Source organism: Oncorhynchus nerka, linkage group LG16 (genome assembly GCF_034236695.1).
Source record: "Oncorhynchus nerka isolate Pitt River linkage group LG16, Oner_Uvic_2.0, whole genome shotgun sequence".
In the NCBI taxonomy this organism is placed as follows: Eukaryota; Metazoa; Chordata; class Actinopteri; order Salmoniformes; family Salmonidae; genus Oncorhynchus; species Oncorhynchus nerka.
Window position 1 is genome coordinate 8477862 of NC_088411.1, and position 26460 is coordinate 8504321.

Here is a 26460-nt window from a genome sequence, read left to right on the forward strand (position 1 = left end):
TTAACACTGAGCCGCAGAGATCTAGGGACCCATAGCCTGCTACATCCAACACATAATCCTTCCACTTTACCTCTGCTCCCCCGCCCACTTCTCCGGCAGGGGCCCTGGATATGACAAAGCAGGGAGGAGACCCCTGGATCTCGGGTGCCCCTGGGGAGCGTTACAGCTGGGCTACAGTAATTGCAAAGTGCAAGGGGCCGTGGTGAGAGCGGGGAGTCAATGCAGAATCAGTATCGGGCCTTTCCAATAGTCCTCGTGGACACATGCTGTTTGAGAGGGTCCATCCCCGAGCCAGGTGTGTGCCACTTCAAAGTTGTAAAACCTAAAAGAGCATTTCGATCAAATCAGGGAGACGTGGCTGCTGGTTCGATGTGTGAAAATGAGAGAGAGAGAGAGAGAGAGAGCAAGAGATAGATTTCAACAGGGCTCTCCAGAGGAGTTTGTCTCCATCTAATGGTCAGGTGATACAATGCCATTCAGGAGATAGAATACAGAGAGGATGTGACATTGGATTAGTGTCACCCATAGACTTAGTTAGACGACTAATCTTTGTATTTGTCCCATTGTGGCGTCTTTGAGAGCACGGGCAGTGTCATTGAGGCCATCTCCATCCTTCCTTAACCCATCCGAAGTCCCACCCAGTTGAATGGTGGAAAGTCTCAATTGCACTGTCCACGCAAAAAAAATGTTTTTTCCAAGTAAAGATCTCTATCCATCTCTATGGTGTCACCTCACCCACCAGCCTTATCTGACGCTTGCCTGACGACTCACCATGAATTTCATTCCACTGCTCTATTGATTGCTACATACATTCAGTCTGAAAATTCCATCCTAGAAGTCGTTTGCATGACCTCAAAATAAGGGGCATTGTACAAAACAAATTCATCAGCGGTTGGATTGTCTAATTAACAAATCTAACCAATCAGAATATCAAAGATGACAACGTCATCATGAAGGCTGGCTCTGGCTCAACCCATCTGTTTCTGGGACCAATCAGAACTGTCAGAATGAGTTCTCATTCTAGAAATCGTCGGGGAGGGAGGAGAATCCAGACTCATCGTGGAAAAGAAACATCAGTTGGCCGGAGCGATGTGGAGGGGGGTAGCCAGGTAAATCTGACGTGACCAATGTGGGGAGCTGTGTTTGTGTCACCTTTGAGGATTTGATTGACAGGGAGATGATCACAAAAGGACTCCCCAATAGAAATCTGTATCGCAGCTGTTGCAACGGTGAAATATAGCCCAATTGTTTTCAATGCCAGTCAAAAGTTCATTGTGCTGAAGCGTGGAGTGCAGACTGAGCGAGTACAGTAATGCATTATGGTAGTATTCCTCCTGTCAAATGTGTCAGAGATAGAAGGCTGATAAGTATCACTACATTACTGCAGATATAGACAGGTTTAGAGTGAGCCCACCGGGCACAAACTGGCTGAATCAATGTTTTTTTTTCAACATATTTGGTCAATGTATTTTGTCAACGTATTGTAGAAGTAGAAAATAGATTGGATTTGAAAAAAGTAATCAACTGTTGTTTTGAGGGTGAAATTTCGACCACAAGGATTATGTCATCATGGAAACCAAATTTCAACATTGACAAACCTTTTCAAAAAAATATGTTGAATTTGTACCTTTGATATGACAGCACGTGTCCACTATCCCCCAAAAATGTAAATAGGTTGGGCAGCAACTCCTACTGGAGAAATGGATCTATCTATAGCTTTCATTTAGTCTCCCATCCAGGTTTTTTACCAAGCCCAGCTATGATATCTCCACTTAAATACGAAATAGATCCACTGTTGCTATCAAAGTCATTCCAAATGGTAGGTTTAACAGAACAAATGAAATGTGACCCTAGTTTATCACTCAGGCCTATATAGAATGTGCAAAGTCATCAATGGCTATTGTTTCAATTCAAGCCAGAATCCAATAATAGAGACACTACAAATAGGCCTAGGGTTTCAAGCTCTGGTTGATTTCAAATGTAATGATATTTAGTGATATTGAATTGTGTTTGGTTGTCAACGCAAGCAAATATAAACATTTTAAGGAGATGCATCTTCTGCTTGGATAGTTCCAACTGTGCCACTGACTTATAGGATGTGTTCATACAGTCAAACTGGATTGCCAGAGTGCGCTATGGGTGTTTCGCAAATTCAGATGGTCCGTTCGTAAATGGACAGCGCTTCGCTCTCTCTGAGCGTTCAGAGCGCAGACTGGACGTCTGGCGGAGGGTGTAGGGTTGATCCAAGCGTTCTGACCCCACAACAGCAGTCAAGCACTCAAGCTAACTGGCTAAAGTTGGCTAGCTTGCTAGCTACTTCAAGACACAAATGAGTGAACACCTCACTGACTGTTTTACTCACTCTAGCAAAGGTGCAGAATCTCGAACGGCATTGATAATTTGCACCATGTACTTTTAATGTAATCTCAACTGCAATCCATGGTCATTTGGTTCTGCTTTTAGATGTTAACACAGCACAGTGATAACATATTATTCTAAATATCGGACATTCTATTCCCATTTGAACTTGGCTGTACTTTTAAATGGTTGAAAGCTTAGTGATATACATTTGGGTGACAACTAAACCAAAAATGTGACTTTGTTTTTCTATTGGAATTTGGTTGTGCTTTAAGATGGTTGAATGCATAGTGAAACCACATTGGAAATTCAACTTGTGGCTTTTTATCTATGAGACAAGACAGTGTGCTGCCCAGCGGAAAGAATCCGCTTTCTGTTTTAAGGCTAAAGACATAAAATATTCTGAAGTAGCTCTCAGGTAAGCACTTCTTTCAACATTCTCTCATGTCCTCCAAAATCTCGTATCACTTGATTTGAACAGTATTTTCACATGGCCTTCAAGTTTGTATTGCTTGAAGTCTCTGTTCAGGCCAGGCAGGCCTTTGACCGTGGATGGTCAATGGCCTTCTCTTCTGTGTACTCGTGATTTGGGACTATTGTGTGCCGGTTTTTCCTAAATGCATTCTTCTCCTCTGTGGTAATCAACGGCCCATCAAGACAAGGGAAGGGATAGCTTGCAGCATAAGATAGTAATAGAATCTTGTCATGCGAGCAACACCACTCCACATAAAACATGTGTCCTTCTCATGCATGGATCTACTTGGATGCGCTTTACCAGGAAATCGTGGAATTATGAGAGTATTTTCCCAATGATGTTCTACCATGTTTACAGTGTAATTGATGGGGCCAATGTCAAACACAACAGAGCAAAACATGAGACATGGAATATCTAAATATGCGCTGTAACTGTCACAGATCAAGCTAAATGACGGAGATTAGTTTGGAGAAAACAATATGGTAACACTACTTGACACCTAGTGTCAGAACAGCTGACAAACAGGTCATAATATGGTCATAACACTGTCATGACCCATATATTTACATGTGACATAGATCACTTTATTTTAAGGCTAATTATGGACAGTGTCAAAAACCCACCTTTCCTTTGGTTTTTAAAGTTTCTTAAATCCATTGTGAATTCTGTAGTCATGGTTGTTAAATCATATTCTTAATAACTTGCAGAAAACACACTTTAAGATCTCCATCTGCAAAGGTGCTGTCCTTCCAAACGGTGTGAAGAAAGCACATCTTCAGTGTAAGGCTTTTGGGTGGGAGTCGGTGTCATTACCGTCATGATACAATTCCTGTGATGAATTTCCTGTTCCTTCTACAGGCAGTGCCCGCTAACCGCTAGTATGAAAAGAAAATTAACCCAACAAACCAATACTACACGAATGTGACGTTGTGAGAACGTGAGAGGATAACTGGGGTGTGGAAGCCAGGCAGTGTGGGGGTTATTTGTGCCAAATCTCCAACTACTCCATAATCCCTGAAAGGAATGGAGGGGGCACGGATGTCACCGATGGCAACATGGAGTAGGAAAAAGTCAAGTGACATTTAGGTCTGTCTTAAACCCAAGGTAAATCAGTTTGGGCTGGAAACATAAAAGACCTTCAGTGAAAGTTAAGGATGACTTAGGGAGGCTGGGTGCTGGAATATGAAGTGTTTAAGAATAATAAAAACAGCAGCATTTATTAGTACAGAGAAATAACTAGAAACAGCATACTGGTACACAATGATATATTACTATAGGGCTGATTAAATACCTTTTGTGATTGTAAAATACAGTGACTCACAATAGCCAGAGCGCAATTACTGTAACTTAGATCTCTCTCATATCGTAAAATACAGTAGAGTAATATCACATTCTTAACACATCACATAGCAAAACCATAAGCACAGAGATGTTACATTAATCTTTCAATTGTATATTATATTCAAGAGTGAATATACAGCACATAAATTACATTTAATGGCACACGTTATTCAAAACAGACAAGAAAAATACTCCCAGGTCAGTCCATGTTTCACAACATGTACAACTGTATAATAGACAGAAAACCAGGACTAATGATAATTTGCAAATAAATAAAAAAGTGTCAGCTTAATGGCATTCAATAACTGAATAAATTGTGCAAAAAAACACTGGAATCATTTTAAACAGCAGGGGGCAGTGTTTATCCTTCAACACTAACAGAAGGGTGTGTTTGATGCTGACCTTTGGAGCTGGTTCAATGTATTTTTACAACCCCTTGTTTGTTATAAAGTTAACCATTTTACCTAATTTGTGGTAAAAATGGGTACTCAATCTGTAAACTGTAGGCAGGCAGTTAATGCTGATTTTTTTTTTTTTTTTTTTACCCTCATCTTAGACCAATAGCCAGAAATTCTCCCAATGGGTTGAATAACTGAACCTTTAAAAATGGTAATCAATACGGTTTGGGAAAAAAATGGTAGGCTCTACAATAGACACTATTAGATGTGTCCATTGTAGTGCCCATCGTTGTTCAGTAGGAAAACAGACGTATGGACCTGATAGAAAGAGGCCTATTAGAACAAGATAGACAACACTCCTTTCACGTTACCAAGCCAGTCATTTACATTGTAACCAGCTTCTGTAGGTTGCTTGGAACAGAACATCTTGGCACACTGTATGTTTGTGTTGATGGCAAAAAGGGTCTCAGTAACTACAGTAGGTTAGGTTGTATAAATCCTAGGTCTTCAGATCATACAGGAATGTTAGACATGTCTGGACTATCACTTTGTTTTAAAATGGATTCATTAGGGAAAAACAAAAAGTTTGTGGTGTTGGCGTGATGGTGGTTATGAATGGTAGTGTGTGATGCGTGAATGATGGTTGGTGTTACGAGGCAACTTGGGGTCAGAGCATCAGAGTTAGAGAACATCCTATTAGTTAGCACCATGGGAGTCACAGAATCGATACTAATCAAAATAGATCTACAAAATCACTCCATCTTTATATCCTCAACAAAACAGATAGAAAATCGCACGAAAGCATCTTAAAATACAGATATTGGAATATAAGGGAAATGTAGAGGAGTTAGTGGTGGGAGGATTGAGTGATCCAACATTGGACAGAAACTAAGTGTGTAAATGTTGAATTTATGGGGAAATTCATTTATAGAGCTACAGTAATGATACAGTATAACAATTAAACACATGTACTAAATGATACCTACACATTATAGACACATTGCTTAAATATGTATATACATGATTCATATTTATATTAAAAAAAGGAGGAATAGATAGTGCTGTGTGAGATGACGCAACCTAGAACTAATCCCACTTCTATTCCTTCCATCCGTGGACGCACCAATAAGTCAGTAGCCCTCTATGGTGAGCGTTATCCGATTTGACATATGGGACGAACAGGGTGAACAAAACGGTTCTAGAACCCTCTTTAGTGCATCATGTCCAAAATGGAGTGATGCTGGTCATTAGGACTCGATGTCTTGATCCAATGTCTGTCTTTCACTTTTTAAGATGACGTCAAGTCAAAAGGCAACACCGGATATCTGAGGGGTGACGTTTATATCTTGGATTCGATCATACAATATACTTTAATAGGATGGTAGGGCATTGAGATATTTAAGCCAAAAGAGGCATAACATTAGCATACACATATTTTGGTGCAAGGCAGTGAACATGTAAGGGCCAATTGGAATTTCTGTGAGTGACGTTGATCGACAGCGGAAATGTAGATCTATGGGACGGACAGAACGGATGTGTACTATGGAATTAATAGGCGGTAACTCTGGCACAGTAAGTGCGTATTCCTTTAGCTGATACCATGGTCTGATACCAGACCATTCAGGTCTCTATGGAATGATTTGTTGATATACCAAATATCAACCAACACTAAATTTGTCCCTTCCTGGTGTGATGGCAAGGTGCTTCGCTGTCACACCCAATCATTTACATTTACATTTAAGTCATTTAGCAGACGCTCTTATCCAGAGCGACTTACAAATTGGTGCGTTCACCTTATGACATCCAGTGGAGCAGCCACTTTACAATAGTGCATCTAAATCTTTTAAGGGGGGGGGGGGGGGTGAGAAGGATTACTTTATCCTATCCTAGGTATTCCTTAAAGGAGGTGGGGTTTCAGGTGTTTTGCTAACAAAAAACACAAATAAAACTAAATTGCACAAATCCTGTATCACACAAATAGAATAACACACTTATAAAGAAGATAACCTGATTATTACACTATTGCACTTCAAACAAGAAACACAAACTAAATTGCACAACTAATTGCATTAGTACTGTACAAAGTTAGAGGTGCGCTATTTGATAGATTCCCCCGCTCGCCCTACCTCAGGCTTCCAGTGGAGAGACCTAAGGTCAACCTACCTCGCCCCAACTCGTACTTCTGAGTGGGAGACCTTCCCAGGCTGTAGCCTGCCTAGCTCACAAACTAGCATGAGGGCGCCCACTCCGATAAGGTTAATTGACCCACAGTCCCACACCGTGACATGATATCATTGACGTGACATGCAAATGAGCGATAGAAAACCTTTCGCGCAAATGTCACCATTCAGATTTTTTTTTTTTTTGTGCAATCAGGAAGTCTAGACCAGGTATTCCCAAACTGGGGTACATGTACCCCCAGAGGTACGTACGCGTAATGCCGTCGAGGGTACGCCAAATAAAAATGTGATTCACATTAAAAAAGTATATTTATATTTTCCAACGCAGCCATAAAAATCTAATTAAACCACCGAAATAACAAAGTCAAATACAGGTAGCCTAGTCAAATAATTAACCGTTGAGGGAATTCCAATTCTCTCCCGAGCCCGTACGGGAGTTGTAGCAATGAGACAATATAGTAACTACTAACAATTGGATACCACGAAATTGGGGAGAAAAGGGGGTAAAAAAATAAATGTAAAGACCAGTGTCCATAGAGACACATACCAGCTCTACTGGTAGTACTGCTACTTCCAGCAGTACTACACCTGCACCTGTCGACAACACAAGTTGTTCTGCTTCCACGAGCAAATCCAAAGCTAGCATCAATAATTCTACATGTTGTAGTCCAGCTAGCATGGACACTGACAGTTGTAATTCTGATGCAGCCGAAGAGCTACTGCCCCCTTCTCCGGGAAAGCACCGAACAGACAGGGATGTTGGACCATCGATGAGAACTACATTGATTTGGGGTTCACTAATATTGGGAGTAGTGCCTTTCCTCAGACAGTGTGTTATATGTGCAAAAGTACTCTCACAACTCAATGAAACCTTTACTCTTGCGCAGACATTTAGAAACAAAAAAAACATGCCAATTTTAAAAGTAAGCTACAGGAGTTTTTGGAGCAAGAATTAAGATGACTTGAGTAGTAAGACATGTATAAAAAGCAACATATACCATTAATAAGAAGGGGCTAGAAGCGTCCTATATGGTGAGCTACTGAGTGGCTGGGACAGGCAAGCCCCATACTATTGTGGAGGACTTAATTCTTCCTGCTGCCACGGATATGGCTGGGATAATGCTGGGGAAAAGGCCCCCCCAAAGAACTATACAGTCAATGCCTTCATCAAACACTGTTTCACGACGCATCAGTGACATGGCAGGAGATGTTTTGAAACAATTGCTGCTTCGCATACAAGCCAGTAAATTCTGTGAGTTACAGCTGGATGAGTCAGATGTGGCAGGCCTGGCACAGCTCCTGGTATAAGTCTGTTACATTTATGGGGGGGGGGGGGTCAATTAAAGAAGACATCCTCTTCTGCAAACCACTGGAAACCAGGACAACAGGAGAGGATATTTTTTAAGTACTGGACAGTTTTGTTACATCAAATGGACGTGTGGTAAAGATGTGTTGGTATCTGTACGGATGGCGCAAAAACCAAGACAGGGAGACATAGTGGAGTGGTAACGCGTGTGCAAGCAGTTGCTCCTGACGCCACTTGGGTTCACTGCAGCATCCACCAAGAGGCTCTTGCTGCTAAAGGAATGCCTGACATCTTGAAAGACGTTTTGGACACTACAGTGAAAATGGCTAACTTTGTTAAAGCAAGGACCCTGAACTCTCGTGTATTTTCTGCACTATGCAATGATATGGGTAGCGACCATGTTACACTTTTACAACATACAGAAGTGTGCTGGTTATCAGGGGCAAAGTATTGACACATTTTTTTTTAAATTGAGAGAAGAGCTTAAAATTAACTGACCATAATTTTCACTTGTCTGACCGCTTGCATGATGACAAGTTTCTCAAGACTGGCCTATCTGGACGATTCCCCCACCCCCTCGCCTCAATCTAGGATTACAGGGACACTCCGCAACTTTATTCAATGTGTGGGACAAAAATCAAGGCCATGATTAAGAAGTTGGAGCTCTTCTCTGTCTGCATTAACAAGGACAACACACAGGTCTTTACATCATTGTATGATTTTCTGTGTGCAAATGAACTCAAGCTACGGACAATGTCAAATGTGATATAGCAAAGCACCTCAGTTGGGTGCTCATTTACGCAGGTACTTTCCCGAAACTGATATCGAATCCAGTTTATCCCTTTCATGCCCTGCCTCCAGTCCACTTACAGATATCTGAACAAGAGAGCCTCAAAATTGCAACAAGTGGTTGTGAAAATGTAATTTAAAATCAGAAGCCACTGCCAGATTTCTAGATTGGGCTGCGCTCAGAGTATCCTGCCTTGGCAAATCACACTGTTAAGACACTGATGCCCTATGCAACCACGTACCTATGTGAGAGTGTATTCTCAGCCCTTACTAGCATGAAAACTAAATACAGACTGTGTGGAAAAGGATTTAAGACAGACTCTCTCCAATACAACCCAACATTGCAGAGTTAAGTGCATCCTTTCAAGCACACCCTTCTCATTAACCTGTGGTGAGTTATTCACAATTTTCAATGAACAAATATGGTTTTATAATAGATAGTAGATTCTAAACAATTGGATACCACGAAATGGGGAGAAAAAGGGGTAACATTAAAATAAATAAATACAATAAAAAATGGTTTTATATGTAAGATGTTAAAGAGCAAAATTATTATTATTAATTATTATTATTGCCCTGGTCCTTTAAGAGCTTTGTCACTTCCCACGAGTCGAGTTGTGACAAAAACTCACTCATTCTTGTGTTTAATAAATCGTATAGTGTGTGGCAGGCTTACAATGATGGCAACAACAAAAAAACTACATTTGAGAGTGCGCTGACCCTGGTGCTAGAGGGGGTACGCAGCTGGAGGTTGAACATTTGAAGGGGTACGGGACTATAAAAGGTTTGTGAACCACTGGACTAGACCAAATGTCAAAACATTCCAGACTGGTCAGGGATCATTTTGTTGGTGTCATGACATCATTGTAGTCAGACAGCCCTGGCAGTGGGATACTATGAAAATATTGTGCTATAATCTATTATTTGTACCTCAGAGCTCCAAAAGTGGCACACAGGGAGAGCTGTCCAGTGTTCTAAACCTATGGTCTAGGGAATGCTTCATTGGTCAGGTCAAAACCTCACACTAGGAGAACTTTGGGGCTGTATGTACTAGCAGAATATACGTTAAATCACTGAGCCATGGTTAGAAGGCTTCCATCTCTCCTCTGCCTAACATAACTCCCCCGCTGTTGGGACAGATGTACCCAAGGATACCGGCAGAGAGGACAGAAGCGTGACAGATACAGTTTGTGTCAGAGAGAGAGTTAGTGTGTGTGACTGTCAACATGCATGCATGTAGTGCCGTGAAAACCCCTTTTTGATTTTCAAAACGTTTGCCTATTTTTGATACAGAACGTTATCAGATCTTCAAAACCTAATACGTGAGTATACTAATAAATTATACAATTTTTTTTTTTAAATGTTAAAAAAAAAAAAATTCCCTTACACTCAATAACTGATTGTGCCACCTATAGCGTATGTGCGCAACCAAATGCTTCCTGTAGTTGTTGATCAGTCTCTCATATCGCTGTGGAGGAATTTTGACCCACTCTTGCATGCAGAACTGCCTTAACTCAGAGACATTTGGGAGTTCAAGCATGAATTGCTCATTTCAAGTCCTGTCACGTCGTCTCAAATTGGGATTAGGTGTGGACGTTGGCTAGGCCATTCATTCCTAAAGTTTAGATGCCGCTTTTTAGACACTTTGTGCGTTTTGGATCATGGTCTTGTTGCTTGACCCAGCTGTGCTTCAGCTTACAGACCGGCTGGCCTGACATTCAAGTAGAAATCATGGTTCCCTCTATTTAAAAAAAAAAAAGGCAAGTCGTCCAGGTCCTGAGGCAGCAAAGCATCCCTAAACCATCACATTACCACCGCCACGCTTCACCCGTTGGCATGAGGTTCTACAGGAGAACGTCAGGTCATCCGTCTGTTAAAGCTACGCCAGAAGTTAATGGGTATATGTAGGAGGAATGGACATGGTAGGGTCAATGGAGGTTGGATAAGAGCCAGGAGCTTGGAATGTTACTAAGTGAGGGAAAAGGCAATCGCATAGTTGCGGTCACTGATAAGGGTGGCTAGCTGTGGATTAGAGGGAAAATGGGGGCCAAGGTCAGGTCACATGAAGTGAGAAGGAACCGTTTATTACCCAGATCACTTACTTTCCCGCCCAACAACGATGTTTAGGGAAAAGGAGACTCCGTCCTAAAGGGGAGGATAGAAATACTTGTGCTGGAGGAAACACTACCGTCTTATGCAGCTGTGTGACCCAGTGGGTGAATAAACTTGGTTTGAGCTTTACTAGTCATCTGTGAGCTTTACTCTATTGTAGAGCCTAACAGCTGGCGCTGCAAGCAGGGTCAACCTTAATGTACAGTCTAAATAGAGAGTCCGTGAAATCAGTGAATCAGGAGCCGGCACCAAAAACAAGGTAGGCACAGTTCCTATACCCGTTGTCACTCATTCTGACATCTTGTGGAGATGAGTCATAGGCTGAACCAATTATAGGAGTCGGACCTAGAAAGCCTGAGCTTATTCAGTAGTCTCATTGTATCACGACCGATCGTAGATTTAGGATATTTGGTAAGTCACGGAAGGTAAGCCCGAGCAGGCAGTACCTGCAGAGGGTAAGTCCTAGGCGGAAAGGGGGCAATTACTTTTCCCCCCAAACAGGGGCATTGGGTGTTGTATAACTTTGTTCACTCCGGTTCCCTTTATCTAATCTTAGGTTGAAGCTCTGCTAACATTCCGTATAAAAAAATAAAATAAACAAAAGTTGAGAAAATTAGAAAGGGGGCAAATACTTTCACAGCACTATATGTATATGCATGCATGTTACAGGTTGTGGATGTACGTGTGTGCATGTGTGTCTGAATGATGTGTTGCTGACCGGGGTGGATTGAGTCCGGTTGGCTCTTAGGGAAGCACAGGCCTTTCAAAGGCGTTAAGTCACGCTCTCTTATTTGGTCTTCAACTTGGCCACCTTGACTGGCATCACCTCATTCAACTTGCCCTCTTTCGCCAGCGTCTCGTTGAGTTGACACAGCTGGCGCAGAAAGCCGTCATTGGGGCCGATCGCTCTCTTGAGCCTCACTGTGGCGACCGCCACCCGGACGTCCAGCTTGTGGCGCAGCATGAGGTAAGCGATCACAATGGTGGGCGAGCGGCTGTAGCCCTCTCGGCAGTGGACATACACCTTCCCTGATGGACAGAGACAGACACTTAGGGCTACGTCCCAATTCTCTTTAAGCAACTCCTTTCCTTCATGAACACTGACAGTTGAGAGGACTGGATAGGGTTTCACTATACTGCTCGCAACCATCAAATCCTGTCAGATCTGTGGTCTTAAAAGGAATACAAACAAAAAAAGGAGAGCGTTTAAGGCATTAGGATTCTGACGAAGACGGCGACTGAAGTAAAAGGAAAGAGAGGGAAGACTGAGGTACAGTGATGACAGGAGGTGAGGGAACAGATGCTCCAAATATAACCTTGCCTGGCGAAGCATCTCAGCCAGGGAGATGCGAATCTAGGGCCTGACCCACACGTTCGTGTGTGTTGAGGATGATACGCATAGCCTACATATCCAGGTGCGCACACTGATCTGATGAGGCTATGGGAAGTGGTTAGGTGCAGTGAAGATGGTTGACATTGACTTGTCTGCCGCAGAGGTCAGGCCCTAGATTTGCATCATATATATATATATATAGTGGGGCAAAAAAGTATTTAGTCAGCCACCAATTGTGCAAGTTATCCCACTTAAAAATATGAGAGGCCTGTAATTTATCATTATAGGTACACTTCAACTATGACAGACAAGATGAGAAGAAAAAAAATCCAGAAAATCACATTGTAGGATTTTTAATGAATTTGCAAATTATGGTGGAAAATAATAATTTGGTCACCTACAAACAAGCAAGATTTCTGGCTCTCACAGACCTGTAACTTCTTCTTTAAGAGGCTCCTCTGTCCTTCACTCGTTACCTTTATTAATGGCACCTGTTTGAACTTGTTATCAGTATAAAAGACACCTGTACACAACCTCAAACAGTCACACTCCAAACTCCACTATGGCCAAGACCAAAGAGCTGTCAAAGGACACCAGAAACAAAATTGTTGACCTGCACCAGACTGGGAAGCAGCTTGGTTTGAAGAAATCAACTGTGGGAGCAATTATTAGGAAATGGAAGACATACAAGACCTCCCTCGATCTGGGGCGCCACGCAAGATCTCACCCCGTGGGGTCAAAATGATCACAAGAACGGTGAGCAAAAATCCCAGAACCACACGGGGGGACCTAGTGAATGACCTGCAGAGAGCTGGGACCAAAGTAACAAAGCCTACCATCAGTAACACACTACGCCACCAGGACTCAAATCCTGCAGTGCCAGATGCGTCCCCCTGCTTAAGCCAGTACATGTCCAGGCCCGTCTGAAGTTTGCTAGAGAGCATTTGGATTATCCAGAAGAAGATGATTGGGAGAATGTCATATGGTCAGATGAAACCAAAATAGAACATTTTGGTAAAAACTCAACTCGTCGTGTTTGGAGGACAAAGAATGCTGAGTTGCATCCAAAGAACACCATACCTACTGTGAAGCATGGGGGTGGAAACATCATGCTTTGGGGCTGTTTTTCTGCAAAGAGACCAGGACGACTGATCCGTGTAAAGGAAAGAATGAATGGGGCCATGTATCATGAGATTTTGAGTGAAAACCTCCATCGGCAAAGGCATTGAAGATGAAACGTGGCTGGGTCTTTCAGAATGACAATGATCCCAAACACACCGCCCGGGCAATGAAGGAGTGGCTTCGTAAGAAGCATTTCAAGGTCCTGGAGTGGCCTAGCCAGTCTCCAGATCTCAACCCCATAGAAAATCTTTGGAGGGAGTTGAAAGTCCGTGTTGCCCAGCAACAGCCCCAAAACATCACTGCTCTAGAGGAGATCTGCATGGAGGAATGGGCCAAAATACCAGCAACAGTGTGTGAAAACCTTGTGAAGACTTACAGAAAACGTTTGACCTCTGTCATTGCCAACAAAGGGAATATAACAAAGTATTGAGATAAACTTTTGTTATTGACCAAATACTTATTTTCCACCATAATTTGCAAATAAATAAAAAATCCTACAATGTGATTTTCTGGATTTTTTCCCCCTCATTTTGTCTGTCATAGTTGTAGTGTACCTATGGTGAAAATCACAGGCCTCTCTCATCTTTTTAAGTGGGAGAACTTGCACAATTGGTGGCTGACTAAATACTTTTTTGCCCCACTGTGTGTGTGTATATATATATATATATATATATATATATATATAAAAACACACGCTCAGTCAATAGAACATGCAACCTGGCTGGCAACACACACTCTTCCACTTGAGCAGCCCGGCTGACGAGTCACATGCTCCAACGCTGACATTTCCACAGCTCTGCACGGTGGTCACAAAATGTCACTGATCAAGCCTCGGTGGGTTACATCAGGACACTTTACCCATCAGGAAGGGGCTGGTGTTACGGCATCGTGTGTCTCGTTGGAAAGATGTGTCCACCACCTCTTTCTCTTCAACCTCCTCTACTGTCGTACACTGATTTACTGGGGTGTCGACGCAGCTGCCGCCTAATTGGCTGAGAATTAAGATGAGTTATAATTGTGCCGCTGTGTCAGGGCTTCCATTAAATCCACGCCACAAAACAGTGTTCAGGGCTCCAATGAAATGGGCCCCCAGGGTATGTCAACACACCAGTAACATTTGGGAGAGGAGAAAGGAGCCAGAGGTGTGGTCAGCGATAGATGGCTGTTCTTGTTCTTTCCGTCTACAGATGGCTGTTATGAATTAGAGAGTTTTGGTTGAAGTGATGGGACTCCTTTGATCTCTTCTTGTTTGCTTCCTTGATAGATTTCCATTTGTTTTGTGTTGGTGCTCGGATACAAATCTGACATATTTCAAAGAGTACGTCTTAAAGTACTACCAAACGCAAATCAATGTGCTGTTCAACGCAATGCGTCTCACTGTCCTGGTACTGTACAACAAATGGTCCTCTTTAAGTAGCATCTTGTAAGCATTTTTTACCTTTGGAACACAGAGGAAAGGAAAAATAACTTGTGGCAAAGTGGTGTCTGTTTACTCTCTATGGAAAAATGTGTGGGGTTTGGTACAACAGAAGAATGTTCAAATGTAACTGACCGAAACATCAGCTGATACAGAAATGTGGAATAGGACTAGTCTGAGAAACAGTTTACAGGTGTATCCATCTCCACTTTGTTACGCCGGAGGACTGATGACGTACACAGATTAAACAAAACATTAGGAACACCTTCCTAATATTGATGTGCACTCCCCATTACCCTCGGAACAGACTCAATTTGTCTGGGCATGGACTCTACGAGGTGTCAAAGGCGTTCCACAGGGATGCTGGTCCATGTTGACTGCAATACTTCCCAGAGTTGTCAAAATTGGCTGGATGTCTTTTGGGTGGTGGACCATTCTTGACACTCACGGGAAACTGTTGAGAATGAAAAACCCAGCACCGTGGCAGTTATAGACACAAACCGGCACGCCTCGCAACTACCACCATACCCCGGTCAAAAGCACTTCAAATCTTTTTCTTGCCCATTCACCCTATGAATGGCACACAACACAATCCATGTCTCAATTGTCGAGGCTTAAACATCCTGTAACCAGTGACATTTTGTATACGCCGTGTCTATTCCATCATTAAACGTGTTAGATCCTGTGCCCTGAAGGACAGTTGCTGTTACTCCTCTTCTCATAACTTGGACTTGGAGAAACAAAGGTCTGTTTACAGTTTTTTACCAAGGGGAACAAACTATTGATAGCAGAGGATATTACAACCTCAAAAAGCACAAGAAAGAGGACTGACACCCATCATCTCAGATGAGGAATCCAATAAAATGGTCAAAAGCCACTCACGAACCCCTCAACCAACCAGTACCAGTTCTCCATGTTTGACAAGTAGTATGGAGCTGCTGCATGGAGTATTGCAGCTTCATCCTTTGTAATGCATTTCCTGTGAATCTGGTGATGTTTTTTTCCTCTGTTCAGAGAAATTTGCCATTTGAAGTCACATGCATTATTTACCATAACATTTGTGAGAAAGTACCAAGCTTTGCCCACTAGATGCCACTTACGGAGTACCACTATCCAGTTTTTCAAAGCATAGTGGTTGCATCATGTTATGGGTATGCTTGTAATCATTAAGGACTGGGGAAATTTTCCACACAAAATCCTTGAGGAAAACCTGCCTTAATCTCCCAGCGTCTGGTGAAAAGCAGACTAATAACAGAACACACAAGGCCAAATCTACATTGAAGTTGATTACCAAAAAGACATGAAAATGTTTGTCTAACAATGATCAACAACAAACTTGGAATTTTGAAAATATTGTGTAATCCAGGTGTGCAAAGCTCTTAGACTTACCCAGAAAGACTCACAGCTGCAATCACTGCAAAAGGTTATTATTAGGGATGCACGATATAATCGGAATCGGCTGATATTAGCTAACAATGCCAACATCGGTATCGGCCAGACGTCTAGTTTAACGCCGATGTTAAAAACCGATGTCGGGCCTCCCGGGTGGCGCAGTGGTTAAGGGCGCTGTACTGCAGCGCCAGGCTCTGTCGTAACCGGCCGCGACCGGGAGGTCCGTGGGGCGACGCACAATTGGCCTAGCGTCGTCCGGGTTAGGGAGGGCTTGGCCGGTAGGGATGTCCTTGTCTCACCAGCGACTCCTGTGGCGGGCCGGGCACAGTGCGCGCTAACCAAGGTTGCCAGGTGCACGGTGTTTCCTCCAACACATTGGTGCGGCTGGCTTCCGGGTTGGATGCGCGCTGTGTTAACTTCTTGCTCCTACCCTCTACTTTTTTGAACATTTTGTTAAAAATCGCGCAACATTTCAGCGCCCTGCTACTCATGCCAGGAATATAGTACGTTCATATGGTTAGAATGTGTGTATAGGAAACCCTCGGACGTTTTTAAAACTGGTTAAATCACGACTGTGGCTATTACATAACGTGCGTTACATCGGACAGCGCAGGAAAACCTGATCACAGAAAATGGAAATAAATATCCTTGCGCCACTTCCAGCAATTGTTAACAGTGAGCCGAATTAGATAAGACCGAGCATTCAACTCCCACAGCATCCCCATGTAGTCGAGTATCTTGTGAATTTAATCCTCTTTGATTCTTGGTTGAACCGAAAGAGGGGCACGACGTACCTCCGGTCTCCGCCCAGATCATTCCGGAAGAGCTCTCTCCTGAAATTTTTTCCAAGACGACAGCTAATGATATGTACATCGCCTACGGATGAATTTTATCGCTTATTAACGTTTACTAATACCTAAAGTAGCATTACAAACGTATTTCGAAGTGTTTTGTGAAAGTTTATCGTCTACTTTTTGAATTTTAAAAAATGACGTTACGTTGTGAAATCGCTGTTTTTTTCGTTTATCACACAGTCTACATATAACGATATCTTGGCTTTATATGGCCCGATTTAATCGAAATAAAGACCCAATAGTGTTTATGGGACATCTAGGAGTGCCAACAAAGAAGATGGTGAAAGGTAATGACTGTTTTCTATTTTATTGTGCGGTTTGTGTAACGCCGAAATGCTAATTATTTTGTTTACGTCCCCTGCTGTGCTTTTCTGTTGTAGTGTATTGGTGCATGCTATCAGATAATAGCTTCTCATGCTGTCGCCGAAAAGCATTTTAAAAATCTGACTTGTTGCCTGGATTCACAACGAGTGTAGCTTTAATTTGATACCCTGCGTGTGTATTTTAATGAACTTTTGAGTTTTAACTAATACTATTAGCATTTAGCGTAGCACATTTGCATTTCCAGAGCTCTAGTTGGGACGCAAGCGTCCCAGGTAGAGGTAAGAGGTTAAGAAGCAGTGCGGCTTGGTTGGGTTGTGTATCGGAGGACGCATGACTTTCAACCTTAGTCTCTCCTGAGCCCGTATGGGAGTTGTAACGATGAGACAAAATAGTAGCTACTAAAAACAATTGGATACCACGAAATTGGGGAGAAACGATGTCAAAGCTACCTATATAAACATAGGTACACGACGTAATGACGCCACGTAAAATGTTACGCTACACGTGTAACACAGAATTCCTAACCTAGCCCACAATGTCTGCTGTGTGGATCGAGCAGTCAACAAGTCAAGCAGTCATTTGAAAGAGTAAGAACATTTCAGCGAGACAACTCAAAGGTGAAATCCATTAAAGCCAAGATAGAACTCATCGCCCTTGACAATCATCCGCTTGTCATGGGTGATTTTGGCTTTTGCCGACTGGTCGGGCACCGGTGCGCTATTTTTCAGATGTAGCCCTACCAGAGTTACACAGTAATAGCGCCACTGCGATCAGCTTCACAACATACGTACTATGGAACGCCGTTTGGGTCTTTGCGTGTCATAAAAGATACAGTAGCACTGTACAAAAAAAGTCAGCAAACAGAGATGCAGTTTATTAGACCACTGCGTCCGTATGGGTGTTAACTATTTAACTGTACTAGAATGCTTAGAAGGTCGCAAAAATGGTAAATATCAGTTATCGGTATTGGTTTTTTTTTGGCAAGGAAAATATCGGTATCAGCCAAAAATGTCATATCGGTGCATCACTAGTTATTATACAGTATTGAACACTTATGTAAATTAGATCTGTATTTAACTTTCAATACATTTGCAAAAAAAAACATAAAACATGTTCCCGATTTGTCATTATGGGGTACTGTGTGTAGATGGGTGAGATGTATTTAATACAGCCTGAATTCAGGCAGACTCACCTTTGCCATTGTTGTGTGCCAGAGCCTTCTCAATAAAGTCCGCCCCCTCCTCAAAAAAGTTACTGAGGTTGAACTGCGGCTTGTCATTGGCCTGGATGCCATGGTAGGTGATGCCCGAGCCAGCGTAAAAATCTGCATTGGTGTTGACGTGCATAAAGGAGTTGCCTTCCGCCGCATTCAGGATGTGGGTCACGCCCAGCTTCTGCAGACGCATCAGATTCTGGCCCACGAACCTGTGCGATAGAAGTAGATAATTCTATGGTTTATGAGGTAGACGTCAGACATTGATTAGGCACGGGGCAGACCCGAGTGCATTGCTTTGGAACACTTCAATAAAGTTATATTGAAGACTTCCATAATCACTCTTATCAGCTTTGTTGAGTTGCTACTCAAGGGGTAGATACAGCAAATAAGCAAATGCTAGACCTACTTTACAGTGGCTGCCAAAGTAAAAACACACTGTACATGGTTCAACAATACCAGGTTCTAGCAGTTCTGACAAAGTTGTCCCAGACATGCTATTCAAGCCATTGTCATAACACCGTCTCAAAGCCTCTCCTGCTGGTCACCCTAAATGTTCTGAGTAGCCAATGCACTCTCAGAGCATCATTGTGAAAATGTGATGTGTTGGATGCACTTCCTGCTTGTCGATTATCGCATCAAACCTAGGCTACTCCATCTTGCCCAGTCTTAAACCTACACTGTATATACACAAAAGTATGTGGACAGCCCTTCAAATTAGAGGTGACGCCCATTTCAGCCACACCCGTAATCAAGCACACAGCCATGCAATTTCCATAGACAAATATTGGCAGTAAAATGGCCTTACTGAAGAGCTCCGTGACTTTCAACGTGGCACCGTCATAGGATGCCACCTTGCCAACAAGTCAGTATGTCAAATTTCTGCGCTAACAGAGTTGCCCCGGTGAACTATTAGTGCTGTTATTGTGAAGTGGAAATGTCAGCTTGTTGAGAAAGAAATAGCCCAGACTCTGGGACGATAGAGCCCAACAGGTAATTTCATACGAATAGGCTACATACATATATATATATTTTTTTATAGCAATGAATCCTTTTCTTCTGCCTGACAATTGGCCGGTGGCAAATTTATTTAATTAGCTTTTCAACAACAGAAATGATGGCCAAAAGCACGCTATTACAGACTAATGGAAACGCTGGTCTGCATGGCACTGGGCTCTGAACACTCCCGTCCCCTGGGGGACCACTAACATAGGCAGACATATCCACTGTCTGAAAGTGGCTCCACCAAACTTTACTATGGGGGATAGTAGATTGGCTCAGAGCGTCCATAAGGCTTGAATTCTATTGCCAAAATTAGATGGCCTAATTAGCCTACACAGAAATAATATCATTCAAAATAGGCAGCTAAAGCATGATTTGGCCAGAAGTTGATTAGCTTCCCTAGCCTTTAGAAATATATATTTTTATTGTATTGCCTACATTCGGAAAGGCAGAGCACGCTGCAAATACAAAATAGATACTTGCTGAGTTGCAACTGTCAGCGAAAAGTAGAGGCCTAGCCAGGAATATCACAATATTATTTTTTTATTTTTTTTAAATAGCAGGAAACATAGTTTGGAAATTGTTTGTCATGTACACTGAAGAAAGTATCTTTGCTATAAGGCCATGGTATCTTTTGTCGGTGTGCTCAACAAATCACCTACGGGGGGCTCGTTGACAAGCTTCATTACTGCAGGTATTAAAAAAAAGTTCACTTGTTTTGAAGAAACACATTTTTTTTTTTTAAGTTCTTTGATTACAATAATTCCACAACAGGATTCAATAGTCTCCCCCCCCCCTAATCTGCAAACAATACCCCCATGATGACAAAGCAAAAACATATTCAGAAGTTTCAGCAAATGTACTTAAAATAAATATGAAATATCACATTTACTGAAGTATTCAGATCCTTTACTCACTGCTTTGTTGAAGCACCATTGACAATGATTACAGCCTCAAGTCTTATTGGTTATGATGCTACGAGCTTGGCACACCTGTATTTGGGGAATTTCTCCCATTATTCTCTGCAGATCCTGTCAAGCACTGTCAGGCTGAATGGGGAGCATAGTTGCACAGCTATTTTCAGGTTTCTCCAGAGATGTTCGATCGGGTTCAAGTCCAGGCTCTTGTCCCGAAGCCACTCCTGCGTCATCCTGTTGGAAGGTGAATCTTTGCCCCAGTCTGAGGTCCTGAGCGCTCTGGAGCAGGTTTTCAAAAGCATGATGCTGCCACCACCATGCATCACCATAGGGATGGTGCCAGGTTTCCTCCAGACATGACACTTGCCTTTCAGGCCAAAGAGTTCAATCTTGGTCATCAGACCAGAGAATCTAGTTTCTCATGGTCTGAAAATCATTCAGGTGCCTGTTGGCAAACTCCAAGCGGGCCATCATGTGCTCTTTACTGAGGAGTGGCTTCCATTTGGTCACTACCATAAAAGGTCTGATTGGTAGAGTGCTGCAGATATGGTTGTACTTCTGGAAGGTTCTCCCATCTCCACAGAGGAACTCTGGAGCTCTGTCAGAGTGACCATCGGGTTATTGGTCACCTCACTAACCAAGACCCTTCTCCCCAGATTGCTCAGTTTGGCCAGGCGGCCAGCTCTAGAAGGAGTCTTGGTGGTTCCAAACTTTTTCCACTTAAGAATGTTGGAGGCCAATGTGTTCTTGGGGACCTTCAGCGCTGCAGACATTTTTTGGTACCCTTCCCCAGATCTGTGCCTCGACTAATCCTGTCTCGGAGCTCTTTCATTGAATGCAGGTCCCGTTTACTGTATTTAATATGATCTGGGGGCTTTATCCCATCCCATAGTGCTCTGCAGTTGGATGAGCATATCATCAGGCTCCAGGCGGAGGTGTGGAGAGGCTGAGTGACCCTGGATGGTTCCCCTGGGACAGAGGGTGAACATGCCTGCACTGCCTCCCACTGCAGGGCTAACTAATAAAGAGCCAGTCTGCCACCATCTTAGTTTATGACTAGGGGATGAAGTTGCCCATCTGTCTGGCCTGTTTGCAGGCCAAGGCTACTCTGAGGTGATGGAGCGATGGCTTGAGTACATGAGGCTCAGCCGCTCAGATCTGCTCACATAACCCGATATAGCTACCCTTCGCGCTCCTTCCTTTCTCTCCTGTGTCTACCCTTCTCCATCTCACTGCCATCTACTTTGCTCTCTCACTATTCCCTCGGAGGCTCAGTCTATTCTCACGAATCCAGTAACATTTCTCTTATAAAGACAAAGCCTATGTGTAAAAGGGTGAGGATGAATGTGTAACTTTGAGCATGTGTACAGTACATGTTTCAGAGGATGTGCCTGTAAGCACCGAAGTGTACAAATAAAGCATCTACGCGTCTGAATGTGTCGTACACCAGTGCCTACCCAAGTGTATGCATACCCGCTTATTTTTGTATGTGTGCGCGCATATAGGTGCATGCACAGGCTGAACTCAGTGCATGGCTAACGCCTTCACGCCCTCCATTTACCTGCCCTGTCCTCCACTCAGTACTCCTCTGTGCAGCCCCAGACCATGCATTATTAAAACAAGCCCTTACAAAGAACCATAGTGTGCCGTCAACCAGGGGCTGCCCAGCACTTTTATATTAAAGACTGAGCGGGTGTCGATAAAAGCATTTTAGTGCACCTTCCATTGACTTTTGGCTCCATGGATGGTGTCGTTTGAGAGCGACTCACGCCTCAAGTTTGTGTAATGAGCTTGTCTTGAATCCAGTCACTGAGATGCGCGGTGAACGTATCATTCAGGGAGTGTTCCACCATGATAGCAGCCAGGACAAACATACAGTAAGTTTAGACATGTCTGACGCATACTGCCCTCATTTCTGTAAGAATAATTATATTAATCTCCCCTACAGTTATTAAAAGAAACAGATCATTACTATTCATCAGGGAAGTAATAGCACTTCCTAAAGCCTAGCTGAAGATAGTAGAGCAGGAGGTTTGAAACTATTGTATTACAAAAGGAACAGGTGGGGGACCAAAAAACAGGATCACCTGGATGAAAGAAAGACGACAAGATGACAATTCCCCCACCCAAAAAGTGCATGAGTTGTCTCCCAATAGTCATCTTCGTGTCCCTCATTTCTTTACATTTTTTTTTTAGGTCCACCACTTCTAGGTCTTCTGTCCCAGATATCCCTCAACCTCGATCTTATTCTTCTCTCTGCATCAACAACTACCTGTCCACTCCAAACGTCTTGGAAAGAGTACAGAGGTTTCTAATCTTGGTAAAGGCACCATGGCCTTGTAGCGGATGCGAGCTTCAACTGGAAGCCAGTGGAGAGAGCGGAGGAGCGGGGTGACGTGAGAGAACTTGGGAAGGTTGAACACCAGACGGGCTGCGGCGTTCTGGATGAGTTGTAGGGGTTTAATGGCACAGGCAGGGAGCCCAGCCAACAGCGAGTTGCAGTAATCCAGACGGGAGATGACAAGTGCCTGGATTAGGACCTGCGCCGCTTCCTGTGTGAGGCAGGGTCGTACTCTGCGGATGTTGTAGAGCATGAACCTACAGGAACGGGCCACCGCCTTGATGTTATTTGAGAACGACAGGGTGTTGTCCAGGATCACGCCAAGGTTCTTAGCGCTCTGGGACGAGGACACAATGGAGTTGTCAACCGTGATGGCGAGATCATGGAACGGGCAGTCCTTCCCGGGAGGAAGAGCAGCTCCGTCTTGCCGAGGTTCAGCTTGAGGTGATGATCCGTCATCCACACTGATATGTCTGCCAGACATGCAGAGATGCGATTCGCCACCTGGTCGTCAGAAGGGGAAAGGAGAAGATTAATTGTGTGTCGTCTGCATAGCAATGATAGGAGAGACCATGTGAGGTTATGACAGAGCCAAGTGACTTGGTGTATAGCGAGAATAGGAGAGGGCCTAGAACAGAGCCCTGGGGGACACCAGTGGTGAGAGCACGTGGTGAGGAGACGGATTCTCGCCACGCCACCTGGTAGGAGCGACCTGTCAGGTAGGACGCAATCCAAGCGTGGGCCGCGCGGGAGATGCCCAACTCGGAGAGGGTGGAGAGGAGGATCTGATGGTTCACAGTATCGAAGGCAGCCGATAGGTCTAGAAGGATGAGAGCAGAGGAGAGAGAGTTAGCTTTAGCAGTGCGGAGCGCCTCCGTGATACAGAGAAGAGCAGTCTCAGTTGAATGACTAGTCTTGAAACCTGACTTATTTGGATCAAGAAGGTCATTCTGAGAGAGATAGCGGGAGAGCTGGCCAAGGACGGCACGTTCAAGAGTTTTGGAGAGAAAAGAAAGAAGGGATACTGGTCTGTAGTTGTTGACATCGGAGGGATCGAGTGTAGGTTTTTTCAGAAGGGGTGCAACTCTCGCTCTCTTGAAGACGGGAGGGACGTAGCCAGCGGTCAGGGATGAGTTGATGAGCGAGGTGAGGTAAGGGAGAAGGTCACCGGAGATGGTCTGGAGAAGAGAGGAGGGGATAGGGTCAAGCGGGCAGGTTGTTGGGCGGCCGGCCGTCACAAGACGCGAGATGTCATCTGGAGAGAGAGGGGAGAAAGAGGTCAGAGCACAGGGTAGGGCAGTGTGAGCAGAACCAGCGGTGTCGTTTGACTTAGCAAACGAGGATCGGATGTCGTCGACCTTCTTTTCAAAATGGTTGACGAAGTCATCTGCAGAGAGGGAGGAGGGGGGGGGGAGGAGGATTCAAGAGGGAGGAGAAGGTGGCAAAGAGCTTCCTAGGGTTAGAGGCAGATGCTTGGAATTTAGAGTGGTAGAAAGTGGCTTTAGCAGCAGAGACAGAGGAGGAAAATGTAGAGAGGAGGGAGTGAAAGGATGCCAGGTCCGCAGGGAGGCGAGTTTTCCTCCATTTCCGCTCGGCTGCCCGGAGCCCTGTTCTGTGAGCTCGCAATGAGTCGTCGAGCCACGGAGCGGGAGGGGAGGACCGAGCCGGCCTGGAGGATAGGGCACATAGAGAGTCAAAGGATGCAGAAAGGGAGGAGAGGAGGGTTGAGGAGGCAGAATCAGGAGATAGGTTGGAGAAGGTTTGAGCAGAGGGAAGAGATGATAGGATGGAAGAGGAGAGAGTAGCGGGGGAGAGAGAGCGAAGGTTGGGACGGCGCGATACCATCCGAGTAGGGGCAGTGTGGGAAGTGTTGGATGAGAGCGAGAGGGAAAAGGATACAAGGTAGTGGTCGGAGACTTGGAGGGGAGTTGCAATGAGGTTAGTGGAGGAACAGCATCTAGTAAAGATGAGGTCGAGCGTATTGCCTGCCTTGTGAGTAGGGGGGGAAGGTGAGAGGGTGAGGTCAAAAGAGGAGAGGAGTGGAAAGAAGGAGGCAGAGAGGAATGAGTCAAAGGTAGACGTGGGGAGGTTAAAGTCGCCCAGAACTGTGAGAGGTGAGCCGTCCTCAGGAAAGGAGCTTATCAAGGCATCAAGCTCATTGATGAACTCTCCGAGGGAACCTGGAGGGCGATAAATGATAAGGATGTTAAGCTTGAAAGGGCTGGTAACTGTGACAGCATGGAATTCAAAGGAGGCGATAGACAGATGGGTAAGGGGAGAAAGAGAGAATGACCACTTGGGAGAGATGAGGATCCCGGTGCCACCACCCCGCTGACCAGAAGCTCTCGGGGTGTGCGAGAGCACGTGGGCGGACGAAGAGAGAGCAGTAGGAGTAGCGGTGTTGTCTGTGGTGATCCATGTTTCCGTCAGAGCCAAGAAGTCGAGGGACTGGAGGGAGGCATAGGCTGAGATGAACTCTGCCTTGTTGGCCGCAGATCGGCAGTTCCAGAGGCTACCGGAGACCTGGAACTCCACGTGGGTCGTGCGCGCTGGGACCACCAGATTAGGGTGGCCGCGGCCATGCGGTGTGGGAGCGTTTGTATGGTCTGTGCAGAGAGGAGAGAACAGGGATAGACAGACACATAGTTGACAGGCTAGAGAAGAGGCTACGCTAATGCAGAGGAGATTGAATGACAAGTGGACTACACGTCTCGAATGTTCAGAAAGTTAAGCTTACGTAGCAAGAATCTAATTGACTAAAATGATTAAAATGATACAGTACTGCTGGGGTAGGCTAGCTGCGTTGTTGACACTACCCTAATCAAGTCGTACCGTTGAGTGTGAAGTTTCTACAATGCTGCTTTTCGGGAGCTAGCTGGCTAGCTAGCAGTGTTGGTTACGTTACGTTGCGTTAGGAGAACGACAATAGCTGGCTAGCTAACCTAGAAAATCGCTCTAGACTACACAATTATCTTTGAAACAAAGACGGCTATGTAGCTAGCTATGTAGCTAGCTACGATCAAACAAATCACACCGTTGGGACTGTAATGAAATGAAATGAAAATGTGATACTACCTGTGGAGCGAAGCGGAATGCGACCGGAATGCGAAAGTTCTATTCAGTAGACGTTGGCTGGCTATTGGCTAGCTAGGAGTGTCTCCTACGTTAAGGACGACAAAATAGCTGGCTAGCTAACCTCGGTGAATTAAGATAATCACTCTAAGACTACACACTCTAAACTACACAATTATCTTGGATACGAAGACAGCAAAGACAACTATGTAGCTAGCTAATACTACACTAATCAAGTCGTTCAGTTGAGTGTGATAGTTACTACAGTGCTACGGTAGACGGTGAACGTGTTGGGCAGATAGGAGACGACGAAATACGATAATTACGCAATTATCTTTGATACAACGACGACTATGTAGCTAGCTAAGAAGAAATTGCTAAGATTAGACAAATCAGACCGTTGTACTATAATGAAATGTAATGAAAAAGTTATACAGCCTGCAGACCGAAGCGCGGATGCGACCGGTTCACCTACTTGCACATATATACTGTGCCGTCTCAAATATCTAACGGG

General features: G+C 44.1%; 1 protein-coding gene across 1 annotated transcript in view; it reads right to left on the bottom strand.

Moving 5' to 3' along the window:
- Positions 1-4006: 4006 nt before the first annotated feature.
- The window catches only part of LOC115144385 (dual specificity protein phosphatase 3-like), a 32029-nt gene continuing 9575 nt past the window's right edge, over positions 4007-26460 (bottom strand). Inside the window, exons 2-3 of the mRNA XM_029685389.2 lie at positions 18594-18826; positions 4007-11988 (exon numbers count right to left, since the gene is read on the bottom strand). Of these exons, the coding sequence (XP_029541249.2) occupies positions 11747-11988; positions 18594-18826 (475 nt within the window). The 3' untranslated portion in view covers positions 4007-11746. The remainder of the gene's footprint in view (positions 11989-18593; positions 18827-26460) is intronic.